The 14,613-nt window shown below is 42.3% G+C and overlaps 1 protein-coding gene across 3 annotated transcripts in view; it reads right to left on the bottom strand.

Moving 5' to 3' along the window:
• GRAMD2B (GRAM domain containing 2B) overlaps positions 1–14,613 on the bottom strand; it is a 343,442-nt gene that overhangs the window by 25,051 nt on the left and 303,778 nt on the right. For 2 of the 3 annotated variants that reach the window (XM_063964237.1, XM_063964238.1), the window contains exon 2: positions 4,719–4,835. In XM_063964237.1, coding sequence (XP_063820307.1) covers positions 4,719–4,835 — 117 coding nt within the window. Of the gene's footprint in view, positions 1–4,718; positions 4,836–6,781; positions 6,867–14,613 lie in introns of those variants that run through there. The other variant, XM_063964239.1, reaches the window with a different exon arrangement.

The raw sequence follows: 14,613 nt of genomic DNA, 5'->3' as shown, positions 1-14,613 counted from the left end.
CGCCATAAGCATCCGTTTGGAAATCTGCAGTTTATCTGGAGATTCCCAAGCCTTTTCACATAACTCATTTAGCTCGTGTGAAGGGGGAAAGGTCACCACCTGCCTTTTTTCCCCATACATATGAACCCTCGTCAGGGACTGGGGTTTCCTCTGTGATGTGCAACACATCCTTAATTGCTATAATCATATAATGGATGGATTTAGCCAATTTAGGCTGTAACTTTGCATCATCGTAATCGACACTGGAGTCAGAATCCAAGTCGGTATCTGTGTCAACAATTTGGGATAGTGGGCGCTTCTGAGACCCTGACGGACTCTGCGACATAGGATCAGGCATGGGCTGAGACCACGACTGTCCTAAGGTTTCAGCATTATCCAACCTTTTATGCAAGGAATTAACATTATCATTTAAAACCTTCCACATATCCATCCAATCAGGTGTCGGCGGAGACACCACATTCATTTGCTCCCGCTCTGCTTCCACATAGCCTTCCTCGTCAAACATGTCGACACAAGCGTACCGACACACCACACACACACACACACAGGGGATGCTCTTTTTGAAGACCGTTCCCCCACAAGGCCCTTTGGAGAGACAGAGAGAGAGTATGCCAGCACACACCCCAGCGCTATATGTCCCAGGAATCACATAGTAACTTAGTGTTAACCCAGTAGCTGCTGTATATTATGTTTTTGCGCCTAATTTATGTGCCCCCTCTCTTTTTACCCTCTTCTACCGTGAATCTGCAGAGGAGAGCCTGGGGAGCTTCCTCTCAGCGGAGCTGTGGAGAAAAAATGGCGCTGGTGAGTGCTGAGGAAGAAGCCCCGCCCCCATAGCGGCGGGCTTCTGTCCCGCGTTTATGTATAATATTATGGCGGGGGCTCATACATATATACAGTGCCCAACTGTATATATGTGTAACTTTTGCCAAGAGGTCCTAATTGCTTCCCAGGGTGCCCCCCCCCCCCCCTGCGCCCTGCACCCTACAGTGACCGGAGTATGTGGGTGTAGTGTGGGAGCAATGGCGCACAGCTGCAGTGCTGTGCGCTACCTCAGTGAAGACTGGAGTCTTCTGCCGCCGATTTCGAAGTCTTCTTGCTTCTTTCACCCGGCTTCTGTCTTCCGGCTCTGCGAGGGGGACGGCGGCGCGGCTCCGGGATCGGACGACAAAGGGTGAGATCCTGTGTACGATCCCTCTGGAGCTAATGGTGTCCAGTAGCCTAAGAAGCAGGACCTATCTGCAGAGAGTAGGGCTGCTTCTCTCCCCTCAGTCCCACGATGCAGGGAGTCTGTTGCAAGCAGAGCTCCCTGAAAATAAAAAAAACCTAACAAAATATTTTCTTATAGCAAGCTCAGGAGAGCTCACTAAACTGCACCCAGCTCGTCCGGGCACAGATTCAAACTGAGGTCTACAGGAGGGACATAGAGGGAGGAGCCAGAGAACACCAGAATCCAAATTCTTTCTTAAAGTGCCCATGTGTCCTGCGGAGCCAGTCTATTCCCCATGGTCCTTACGGAGTCCCCAGCATCCACTAGGACGTTAAAGAAATCACATTAATTAAGATCTTGTCATAGCATACTATAAACAGTCCACGGAAGAGTTATTTATAGAGTGCATGTGTGTGTTTTTACAGGAAGTCATTTGAGAATCAATTTAATAGCTTACAATAGCCAGTTATTTTATAGTGCATCTGGCTTTAGCTGTATTAAAAGCTTGTACCAGATTCAGGTTACAACAATGAATGTTACACACACTAAAACACTCTATGGAGACTGGTTGGACGCCTTCGCCAATTGAAAGCTTTAGAGCTGCTGTGTTGACTCTCCCCATCATTGGATAGAACACAGCAGCATCAAAAGGTAATCAGAGGTTTGTATTCCAGTTCAGTGCACAGAGCTTGCCAAGTACAAGGGACAGTGAAACTTCCAGCAATGTATTATAAGGAAGGATGCGACGTCATCATATTACAACAAAGGGCCTAGTTCTGACCTGATCGCAGCAACAAAATTGTTCTCTAATGGGCAAAACCATGTGCACTGCAGGGGAGGAGGGGGGGGGGGGGGGGGCAGATCTAGCATGTGCAGAGAGAGTTAGATTTGGTGGGCTATATTGTTTCTGTGCAGGGTAAATACTGTCTGCTTTATATTTACACTGCAATTTAGATTTCAGTTTTAACACACCCCACCCAAATCTTACTCTCTCTGAACATGTTATATTTGCCCCCCCCCCCCCTGCAGTGCACATGGTTTTGCCCAAATGATAACAAATTTGCTGCTGCGATTAACTCTGAATTAGGCCCAAAGTGAAGACAAAAGTACTTCTATCTTATACACATCGAAGGTATGAACATGGTAGGCTGGACAATACATTCTTTTCATTCCACATGAGGAATGCCTACAGGCGACTGTTACAGTCTACGGTAAAACTTGTTTATACGTTTTATGTGCCACATTTATGGAGTTTTACTTTATGTCATGGTCCATTATAAGAACTTAGAGCATGTCATGGCGGAGTAAATAGATTTGAATATCAGTATTCGGGTATGTGGCTGTACGGTGTTCCATTGTGCTTACTTCAGGAGGAAGTTCATAAACCAACTGCTCATTTTTGCGATGTGCAGATCCAGTACCAACGCTGCTGAGATCTGCAGTAAATGGAATAACGTCAGTCTATGTTTATATAGTAAGTATATATACAATCTTGCAGGGAATTCTGAAGTGCAGTCAGCTGTCCAGGCCGGTGGGTGACCCTATCAGGATAGCCCATTGCAGCCAGCCCTTGGCAGAGCCTGTAGCTCGAGGAGATAAGAAAGCTGCAGCTTTCATGATCCCCGAGCTCAGGCTACAGGGAGACTCTTGTGCTGCAGTCGCAGGTAGGCAATCTTTTAAACATTTCCCCCTTTCCGTACACAGCCCACAGGCAGGGGAAGGTTGGGGGGCCAGCCGGAAGGGCTGAGCTCAGAAGCTACTGGAAGATTAGCTCCTAGGAGCGGTCAGCAGGCCTCCTCTGACACGGATGCATCAGTGACCAAGCAGAGACTGCGTGGTTGCATGAGATATGACCACGCCATGAAGGTGATACGGTGGCATATGCATAAGGAGTGCAGTGTGTAGTGTGAAAAAATAAATGAAAAAAATTATATTATAATATATAAATATATATTATATGACAATGTATGATATAGTGACCTGGGCGCCCCCTTTCAGTGGCTGGGTGCAGATGTAATTACTGATGATTCACTTTTTCAACCAGTATAATCAGTAAATATCTCAAAATGAATGTCATCCAATTATATAAAAAAATGACAATACATTTAATACAATAAGATAAAACAAACATGCATAAAATATTTCTAAGGACAAATGTCCCAAACTCAGAATGAAATCGTACCCATAGGGTAGCAAAGGAGCCGCAGGTGGTATATACGGCAGGGTGGTCCAGACTTCACCCTGCTCTGGCTCCTAAGCTTACCAGTGGAAGTCTATCCGCAAACGTCCTGGACCCGGAAGTGTGGATGTCCAATAGCCAAACGTGTAGATGTCCAATAACCAACGCGTTTCGAGGTGTATAAACTCTTCCTCAGGGCTTGATGCGACAGGAGCCAGAGCAGGGTGAAGTCTGGACCACCCTGCCGTATATACCACCTGCGGCTCCTTTGCTACCCTATGGGTACGATTTCATTCTGCGTTTTGGACATTTGTCCTTAGAAATATTTTATGCATGTTTGTTTTACCTTATTGTATTAAATTTATTGTCTTTTTTTATATAATTGGATGACATTCATTTTGAGATATTTACTGATTATACTGGTTAAAAAAGTGAATCAGTAATTACATCTGCACCCAGCCACTGAAAGGGGGCGCCCAGGTCACTCAATCATACATTCTCATATCGGTTTCATTTGGGGGTAAGGGAAACCCCTCAGTGTGTCCAAGGCAGCACCAAAAAACTTTCAGCGCCCAACGAGTTACTCCAAATTCCATATTTGCATATATTATAATATATATATATATATATATATATATATATATATATATATATATATATGTGTATATATATATATATATATATATATATATATATATATATATATATATATATATATATATATATATATATAGTCACAGTGAACAGAGGCGGCACTCTCAGGACTTGCAGTCGTAGTTCAAATAAAGAAATAACAGCTACAACATAGCTCTGTCGATTAACGTTTCGATTTATAGCAAAACCGTCATCAGAATCATATGATTCTGATGACGGTTTTGCTATAAATCGAAACGTTAATCGACAGAGCTATGTTGTAGCTGTTATTTCTTTATTTGAACTACGACTGCAAGTCCTGAGAGTGCCGCCTCTGTTCACTGTGACTATTTAGACCCTTGCTTGGGTTTATACTTGGAAGGCACCTGGGCATATTTGTTGGCTTTGCTGAGTGCCGGTGTATACGGATAGTATATATATATATATATATATATATATATATATATATATATATATATATATATATATATATATATATATATATATATATATATATATATATATATATATATATATATATATATTATTAAACTACACAGGCTTTAAACTTGCCTGCTTTGCTACAATGTAAACAAATTATGAAGATTCAGTATAAAGCCAATCTGATTTAAAAAAAACAAAAACAAACAAACAAACAGTCTTCCATAAAGAAAAGGCATAACCTGTGCTTTTTACCTTAAAAGGGGCAATTTTTGCCGGGTTTCAATCGATTCTGCATCATTGATCACCACTTGAGGAACAGTATACAGCTTCGCAACCTTCTTTTCATCGATCCCATTCTCGGCTTCAGAGCTACAAAAAATAAAAAATTAAGAATTAGAATCTGTACCCACTGATGGCCACACAGTGCTGTGTTATAGAGGATATAAAACTTTAGAGCCCAGGCATTACAAGACATAACTTAGAAATGGGTTTATAAACACGTACGATGAAGGTGTAAATGAGTTAACAGGCAAATTTAAAGCCATACTGTATGTTACTTTTTAGCACTCCTAAACGGCAAGTGCTGATTTCCTACTTTTACGAGGATGAAAGTTCAAAATACACATTTACCATTGCATTGCCATTAGCTGTGAATAAGCCGTGGTAAGGGAAGGTTTGCCCGTTTTACACACCTTTTACAACGTGCATATAAAAAGAAAAGCAAATTATGCATGGGTGAAAGGGAACTTAATTGTTGGTATAGAACACCTGGCCAATACGTCATATAACTGGCAGATATGACAGTACTTTCCATAAAAAAAATAAAAAAACAACCCCCCCCCCCCCCCCCCCCCCCCCCCAAAAAAAAACTAAATACAAAAAATGGAGTGTTAGCAATAAGGGGCAAAGAAATAATGGATTGTACACTAATGTGTTTCTGGCCCTTAGCAACCATGCATAACATATGTAACAGCTGACCCCATCAGCTTTGCTAACATGACCCTTAGCCAATAGCCTGATAACATTGTGGCCCTGATTTTCCAACCTATCCAATTCAGTAGCATGATCTGAAGTCATCAGAGCAGAGGAAGAGGGGGGAAAAAATCCCGCACATCTTCACTTAACTTGGCCAGGCTTATTGGAATTGCAAAACATTATTATTCTGCGGTTCAGAGTGACACTGGCAGATATGCATCACTGGATGGTTTAAAGTAGAGATGAGCGGGTTCGGATTTACTCAGTTCTTTACACCAGAATTATCGCCATTTCTTATTTTCTGGATTTTTCTTATTGCTAACCAAAACACGTGACGTCCGATAGCCAATAAAGAGATTCGGGTAAATCCGAGTAAAACCGAACCCGCTCATCTCTAGTTTAAAGAGGTGTTGCAATGTATATTTTATCTACAAACTTAAAATTCCACTATAAAAATTGAGTAAACAAAACATAAAAAAAGAAAAGAAAAAAAAAAGGTATTTATCAAAGCTTGTAAAAGATAAAATTGTGAGGGATAAAATATCAACCAATCAGCTCCTGTCATTTTTCAAACGAGTCTGTGAAACAGTAAGGTAAAATCTTAATGGCTAGTACTTTATCTCTCACAATTTTCTCTCTCTTAGCTTTGAGAAATACCACCCCCCCTAAGTAATGCTGATCATAACAAAGTAAAACCATTGTTTCCACATGTATCATCCATGCTGGTAGAAAAGCCTAAACACCACACATACAAAACGCTACAGATTTAAAATTTATGTGGTGCAAAAACAGGAAAGTCAAGTGTAAAAACTAAAATTTCTAGATAAGTAGATGCTCAAAAAGAAAAAAAATAATTCAATAACAATATTATTATATCTGCAAACACATCTGCAGCAAGAAGACCCAGACACACACACACACACACACACACACACACACAAGCTACAGCAGGTTTGCAAGCTCGATTCTCAGGACCTCAAACAGTACATCTTTTCCAGGTCACCTGTGACTCTTTAACATGAAACAGTTCGTAATACACTTGCTAGGTGTCCTGGAAAATGAAATGTTCCGGGAGTTGAGAAAAGATTTCAGACGTTCTTTGACTAACAGACAACCAAATGTATTGAAAAACCTATCAAATTTAAAACCACATGCGAGCACACAAAAACAATTTTTTAAAGAAAGCTAAAGAAACAATAAAAATATGTTTAACTTTTAAAAACACAACACTCTTTTTTAAAGTCAAACAAACCTAAACCACAATCTTATTTTAAAAAGCTTCATTCTATATAGTATAATAAAAGAAAGTGTATACTGTTGGAAGCCAAAGTTAAACTTACCTTCCTAAAGTATAGGAAATGTCATAGTACAAAACTTAACCCAAGAGTTTGTGTTCTATGGATATTTATGAAGAGTTCCATGTTCTCTGTATCCTGCAGACAGAACTCCCAGTCAGTTCTACACTGAATGAATTGGAAGAGGCGTATTACTGTATGCAGCTCTTACCTTCAGCTTGCCCCTCCTCATGTAAATGCAGCTACTAAGAGTGCCTGATGTTTGCTGGCTATATATGAGATGACATAAGAGGAAGTTGTCCTGCAGAACGTGACTCCGTAACATCAAACACCTTTTCTACGCTCTGTAACTAGATCACATGTCTGCTAAATCACCTGACAAAAATGTTGCCTGGCACACGCTGTAATGCAGCATGCAAGTCTCCAGTACAGTTTGAACTGATGATGCACTAGACAATAGTGCATTGAAAAAGAAGAATATGTTCAGAACAGTATTAAAATAAAAGCAGGACACCAGTGGATTTTACACTGCTACGCTAAATGCACTTGCCAAGTCATTCAAACCACAAAATTTACGTAATATTAGGTAGTCAAATCATCATCATCAATATGATTAAAACTCCCCTTGTGACACGGCTCAAGCCTCACTGGCCGAAGAGTATACGTTATAGACAAACATTTGCCAATCAGACAACAGTTTTCTGTTTACAACAAAAACACCAAATAAAATAAATACGTGTACGTAAACCTTGAATCAATTACAGATTTTCATGCTATCAGACTAATCAGCCTTATGTATATGCCGGGTAAATGGTATTTAGAATCAGCCCTACCTCAATCAAACGGTACAGAAGACTACTCAACATGGACAAATTGTAAGATGCAAAAGAAATGGAATAGCCAAACATTACAAAAAAAAAAAAAAAAAAAAGACAAGCAGTACATTAAAGTTGCTGAAATGTGACAGGTATTTGAAAAAACAGCCTACACAATAAAAAAAAGTTATACATTTTGCTACAAAGAATATATAAGACTTTGTGGGCTATTTATCAAGATCATTTTCTAAGAAATTTTTTTTTAAAATCATACCTATGCAGAAACTGCTATGTACCTATAATCTAATACCCTTTCAGACATAAAACCCGGGAAATACATGGGTACGACCCAGGTATATCAAGTCCGGAATTTCCCATGTCTCTGTCTGAGTCCCCCTATTCACACTACATCAAAATCGAGGGAAATTCCCAGGTCAGATACAGTTACGCTGATCTGGAATTTGGTGTGCATTTAAAAAGGGGACACTCATGTATATTATTCAGCCTTTGCTATTTGTTAATGGCAAATTTGTGATTTATTTTTTAAATACATTTCGTTTAAAGCTTTGGTACTTACTAGGTAATAATTTTTTTTTTTACAAAGGTACTCCCACTCACACTCCCCCTCCCCCACCCAGCTACTGTATCAGCCAGTATTACCATTCCTTAGTTTCAGATCTGTAATACCCCTTTCACTCCTCCTGAGGCGGGTTGCACCCGGGAGCCATACACCGGTGCTTTCCACGTGTGACCCGCCTCAGGCCCCCTCACCGGGTTGGTGACGTCAGTGACGCGGCGGGGGTGGCACTTAGAGATCACATGATTTCCAAATGCCGCCCATCCACACAGACTGAACGGGAAACGGGTTGCATTGACCCGGCTTCCCGTTCACACAGCACAGCGAACCGAGCTGAACACGTGTTCAACGGTGCTCGCTACCTGAATTGAAATACAGTGTCGATCAAACTGGATTATTCTAACTGGGCCCTTTCAAACCGCACGGCATCACGGGTTATGTGCACTCATGTGCGATAACCCATGTTAAAAGCTGTTGGTCTAAAAGGGGTATAAGTATACAACATTTGCCTAGCTGGGTTATGTTACAGCCATTAGCCGAACAGCCAGACGCTTTTCTTCCAACACGGGTCTAAAAACCAAGGTTGGAAGCGTTCACACTAGAGGCGATACGGGTTGCCCTGAGAAAATCCTGGTAGAGAGCAGGATCGTGGACCCGGGACTTTGAACCAGGTCATTTCTGTTCACACATAGCAAAAACCCAGGTCGATGCACATTCACAGGAAAAAAAACCCAGGTTTTTGCTGCATGTCTGAAAGGGGTATCATGAAGATTTCACAGAAACTTAATACATAGATTATTAATACATAGGGCCCTTTAGCTCAACTGATTGTGTATGTGGAAAGATATAATGGAATAGAGAGACCCACAAAGGAACCAGAAGTACATACACGGGCAGCACAAATTAATTCAAGTCACTAGCTGTATGTAGTTTTCTTCCCACTCTCCAAAAACAGAATGGCTTCTGACAAAAATGTAAACCTTGTGTGTAGGTGTGTCCATGTTATAGGGAATACAGATCCACTGTGGCAGGGACAGATGTGAACCACTGAAATATTTTCTGTAAAGTGCTGTGGAATACTGTAAGTATGAGCTTATAAATAATACAGAGGCTCTACATATCATTCCAACCACATTCCTATCTGTGGGAGCTCTTAAGGTTTTGTATGGGTTTCCTCAAGGTGCTCCAGTGTCCTCCCATACTGTAAAGAGATACTGGGAGTCTCGTTTGGTACCATATCAAAGTTACCCATTACGGATGTAAATAAATAACATACAATACCTGTAATAACTGAGGTATTAAAAGAAGAACATACAGTCCCCTTCCCTCAAACTAGTAAAATTGCAGGTGTAGAAATGGTATCTAGAATATGAAAGTGTGTGTGTACAGTCAAGAGTCATAGGGTGACATATGAGAGGAGATAGAGATTATAATATATAATATTTTTATTACACACACTTATACTTCTATTTATCCCAACGTGGAAAGTACAGGCATGTAATTGCAGAAATACATTTTCAAACTAGTCTCTTAATTAAATAGATATGGGTAGAGCTCGCTTAGTATATGGTAACATATTAGCATGTTATAAACGACGTATTGAATTTGTAAGATCCCGTTAATAGCACCAACATACAGAATGTACATTGAATCATTTTAAAACAGGTCTTAATGTTCACAGCACATTCCACATTCCATGGGCAGTAATATATAATAGTAAAGGAGAGTTTTAAAATCTTCTGCAAGGTGATGCTATGTTAGGAAGTCAGGTCATAGTAACTGCACAAGTTAATGAGGTCTATAAAAACACAAACATGACATAATGCATGTGTAATTGCTATTTTAAGTAGTAAAATGTACATTACCCTCACAGGTACAGTAAGAAAGTTATTAATGTAAATAAAAGAAACTCCGTCAAATTAGTAACTAAAAAAAAAAAAAAAAAAGCACACCCACAAAATCCCATTCATAAAAATAGCCACCTAAAAAAATAATACAAATAAAGTTTGACATAAAAATACACACCTTGATTGATTGTTACAGTATACAAAATAGACTAAACCATACCTGAAAACATATAAGCTAAATACAGGACCATAAAAAGTGCACCATTTTGATATTAAGATTTTAATTTATTGCGTTATGGAAACTAAAGATTTATTCCTAAACACACACTAAATATACAAGAGGGCAGAGAATTCACCTCTTTTCAAAATAAACTTTGGTGATATAAAGTAAGCTTCAGAAGCTACTTCACAAAAATCGATGATTCACAAATGGTTCCCTTCAATCTGAGTGAGCAAAGATCAATACAAGATACCTGCAGTGTCCAGATGTGATGGTAGAAATCAACTAAAACAGGCTTATTAGAAGCTTCGGGGCAGACTGTTGGGGAGAGATGGTTTCATATTGCCAGGAGAGTCCCATGCTGGGGGCTGTGTGATGTCAAGCGGCTTGGCAAATGATTCCGTAATCTCCAGCCTTCATTGCTGCTAGGAGAGCTGCTGCTTGCAGTGGGTGCTGAAGAGTGGAGACAGATGCATCAGAGCAGGCGCAAAGGCAGCTCCGGCGGAGGGGCCTGGGGATACTTACCCCCTGGGCTTCCCCTTAATACGGATCTGCATCTACCCATTGTTCGTTTTGAAAAAGGATTCGACCAATTAATTAATTTGCTCCCTTTAATGGACTTACACAAATCCCAGCAGCCAGCTCAGAACAATTTAGTTCTACGCAAGCTTACGGATAATAATGAGAATTTCATGTGGGACTAGTATTTATTTGCAATTTCAACCATGAGAAACAATTATGCACTTTGTAGGGTTGATTCAGAATTGAAAGTAAAAGGAAAAAAAAAAAAAAACACACAACAAATACTGTAACTGCACTTTGGTAAAGTCATGTTGCACTGCAAAGTGGGTGCAGATTTAAAGCGTGGAGAGAGATCTAAATTGGGGAGTGTGTGTACAGGGTTTGCCTGGCCCTCATGGGAAACCCCTCGTGGGCCCCACTGCCTGAGGGCACACCTGCTTCTCTAGGGATCACGAGCCAGACTATGTACTTGAATTATACAATTTATATATTTACATTATACTGCACAGGACGTATTTTCTATAGTGTACTCCGGTTATGAATTTGGTATATTTGCATGTATGCACTAGCATTATTTCCTATATGTACTGTATAAAGGGGCCCAGGCTATGCTCAAACTAATGGTGAGCCAAGCCTCTGCGGAGGCTGGCCACACATGCCTAAGTATGGGAGCCTATAACAGCCACGTGGGCCCTTCATGTCCTAGTCGGACACTGGGTGTGTCCAAACGAAAACCTATACAGATATGTCATTATCTCAGCAGGGGACCCAAAAATGTGGGATTTTGAATTTTAAATAAGGAATACTCAACCTGTACTGCAGTGTAAAACTAAAGCTGTTCAGCATTTGTGGGTTACAAGCAAAAGCAGCCAGTATTTAACCCATACTTACCTACTCTCATGGAATGGCCGGGAGGTTCCCAAAAATCAGGTGGCGCTTGCAACATGGTTCATTTCAGGTGCATCGTTACTTGCTTTTTTCTTTGCTACCAACTTAGAATCAACCAGTCTTGAAAAAATAAGATTTTAAACCTACCGGTAAATCTTTTTCTCCTAGTCCGTAGAGGATGCTGGGGACTCCGTAAGTACCATGGAGTATAGACAGGCTCCGCAGGAGACATGGGCACTATAAAGAACTTTAGAATGGGTGTGCACTGGCTCCTCCCTCTATGCCCCTCCTCCAGACCTCAGTTAGAGAACTGTGCCCAGAGGAGACGGACAGGACGAGGAAAGGATTTTGGTAATCCAAGGGCAAGATTCATACCAGCCCACACCATATAACATGGAATATACGCAACCAGTTAACTGTATGCAACAAACGGTATCAGGCAAAGACTGATTTCAACTGTAACATAACCCTTATGTAAGTAACAACGATATACAAGCCTTGCAGAAAATAGTCCGCACTGGGACGGGCGCCCAGCATCCTCTACGGACTAGGAGAAAAAGATTAACCGGTAGGTTTAAAATCTTATTTTCTCTTACGTCCTAGAGGATGCTGGGGACTCCGTAAGGACCATGGGGTTTATACCAGAGCTCCAGACCGGGCGGGAGAGTGCGGATGACTCTGCAGCACCGACTGAGCAAACGCAAGGTCCTCATCAGCCAGGGTATCAAACTTATAGAACTTTGCAAAAAAGTGTTTGAACCCGACCAGGTAGCTGCTCGGCAAAGCTGTAAAGCCGAGACGCCTCGGGCAGCCGCCCAAGAAGAGCCCCCCTTCCTAGTGGAATGGGCCTTTACCGAATTTGGTAACGGCAATCCTGCCGTAGAATGAGCCTGCTGAATCGTGTTACAGATCCAGCGAGCAATAGTCTGCTTCGAAGCAGGAGCGCCAACTTTGTTGGCTGCATACAGGACAAACAGTGCTTCTGTTTTCCTAACCCGAGCCGTCCTGGCTACATAGATTTTTAAGGCCCTTACTACATCCAGGGACTTGGAGTCCTCCAAGTCCCCCGTAGTCACAGGCACCACAATAGGTTTGTTCATATGAAATGATGAAACCACCTTGGGCAAAAATTGAGGACGAGTCCTCAACTCCGCTTTATCCACATGGAAAATCAGATAGGGGCTCTTGTGAGACAAGGCCGCCAATTCGGACACCCGCCTCGCAGATGCCAAGGCCAACAACATGACCACCTTCCAAGTGAGAAATTTTAATTCAACCGTCTGAAGCGGTTCAAACCAGTGAGATTTTAGGAACCGTAATACCACGTTAAGGTCCCATGGTGCCACTGGGGGCACAAAAGGAGGCTGGATGTGCAGCACTCCCTTTACAAAAGTCTGGACTTCTGGGAGAGAAGCCAATTCCTTCTGAAAGAATATAGATAGGGCCGAAATTTGTACCTTAATGGAGCCTAACTTCAGGCCCATATCCACTCCTGTCTGTAGAAAGTGGAGAAAACGGCCCAGATGGAAATCCTCCGTAGGAGCATTCTTGGCTTCACACCAAGAAACATACTTCCTCCAGATACGGTGATAATGTTTTGCAGTCACCTCCTTCCTAGCCTTTATCAGCGTAGGGATGACTTCTTACGGAATACCTTTCCCAGCTAGGATTCGGTGTTCAACCGCCATGCCGTCAAACGTAACCGCGGTAAGTCTTGGAACACGCAGGGCCCCTGCTGTAACAGGTCCTCCATGAGAGGAAGAGGCCACGGATCTTCTGTGAGCATTTCCTGAAGATCTGAGTACCAGGCCCTTCGAGGCCAATCTGGAACAATGAGTATTGTCTGCACTCTTTTTTGTCTTATGATTCTCAATATTTTTGAGATGAGAGGAAGGAACACATAGACCAACTGAAACACCCATGGTGTCACCAGGGCGTCCACCGCTACTGCCTGAGGGTCCCTTGACCTGGCACAATACCTCCGAAGCTTCTTGTTGAGGCGTGACGCCATCATGTCTATTTGAGGAATTCCCCAAAGACTTGTTATCTCTGCAAAAACTTCTTGATGAAGTCCCCACTCTCCTGGATGGAGATCGTGCCTGCTGAGGAAGTCTGCTTCCCAGTTGTCCACTCCCGGAATGAAGACTGCTGACAGATCGCTTAAGTGATTTTCCGCCCAGCGAAGAATTCTTGTGGCTTCTGCCATTGCCACTCTGCTCCTTGTCCCGCTTTGGCGGTTTACATGAGCCAGGCTGTGACGTTGTCGGAATCAGAACCGGTAGGTCGCGAAGAAGATTCTCCGCTTGTCGTAGGCAGTTGTATATGGCCCTTAATTCCAGTATGTTGATGTGTAGACAAGCCTCCTGGCTTGACCATAGTCCCTGAAAATTTCTTCCCTGTGTGACTGCTCCTCATCCTCGGAGGCTTGCGCCCGTGGTCACCAGAACCCAGTCCTGAATGCCGAACCTGCGAACCTCTAGAAGGTGAGCACTCTGCAGCCACCACAGGAGAGACACCCTGGCCCTGGGAGACAGGCTTATTTTCTGATGAATTTGTAGATGGGACCCGGACCACTTGTCCAGAAGGTCCCACTGAAATGTCCTCGCATGAAACCTGCCGAATGGGATGGCCTCGTAGGCTGCCACCATTTCCCCCAGAACTCGAGTGCATTGATGAACAGACACTCTTTTGGTTTTAGCAGGTGTCTGACCATGTTCTGGAGGTCCTGGGCTTTTTCCATCGGGAGAAAAACCCTCTTCTGTTCCGTGTCCAGAATCATGCCTAGGAATGATAGTCGAGTCGTTGGAATCAATTGCGACTTTGGCAGATTTAGAATCCAACCGTGCTGTTGTAGCACTCTCAGGGAGAGCGACACGCTTTTCAGCAATTGATCTCTCGATCTCGCTTTTATCAGGAGATCGTCCAAGTATGGAATAATTGTGACTCCCTGCCTGCGCAGGAGCACCATCATCTCCGCCATCACCTTGGTGAAAATCCTCGGGGCCGTG

This window comes from Pseudophryne corroboree, chromosome 1, assembly GCF_028390025.1.
Source record: "Pseudophryne corroboree isolate aPseCor3 chromosome 1, aPseCor3.hap2, whole genome shotgun sequence".
Taxonomy (NCBI): domain Eukaryota; kingdom Metazoa; phylum Chordata; class Amphibia; order Anura; family Myobatrachidae; genus Pseudophryne; species Pseudophryne corroboree.
Note: the sequence above shows the minus strand (reverse complement) of the source record. Positions and strands in the feature narration are given on the sequence as shown.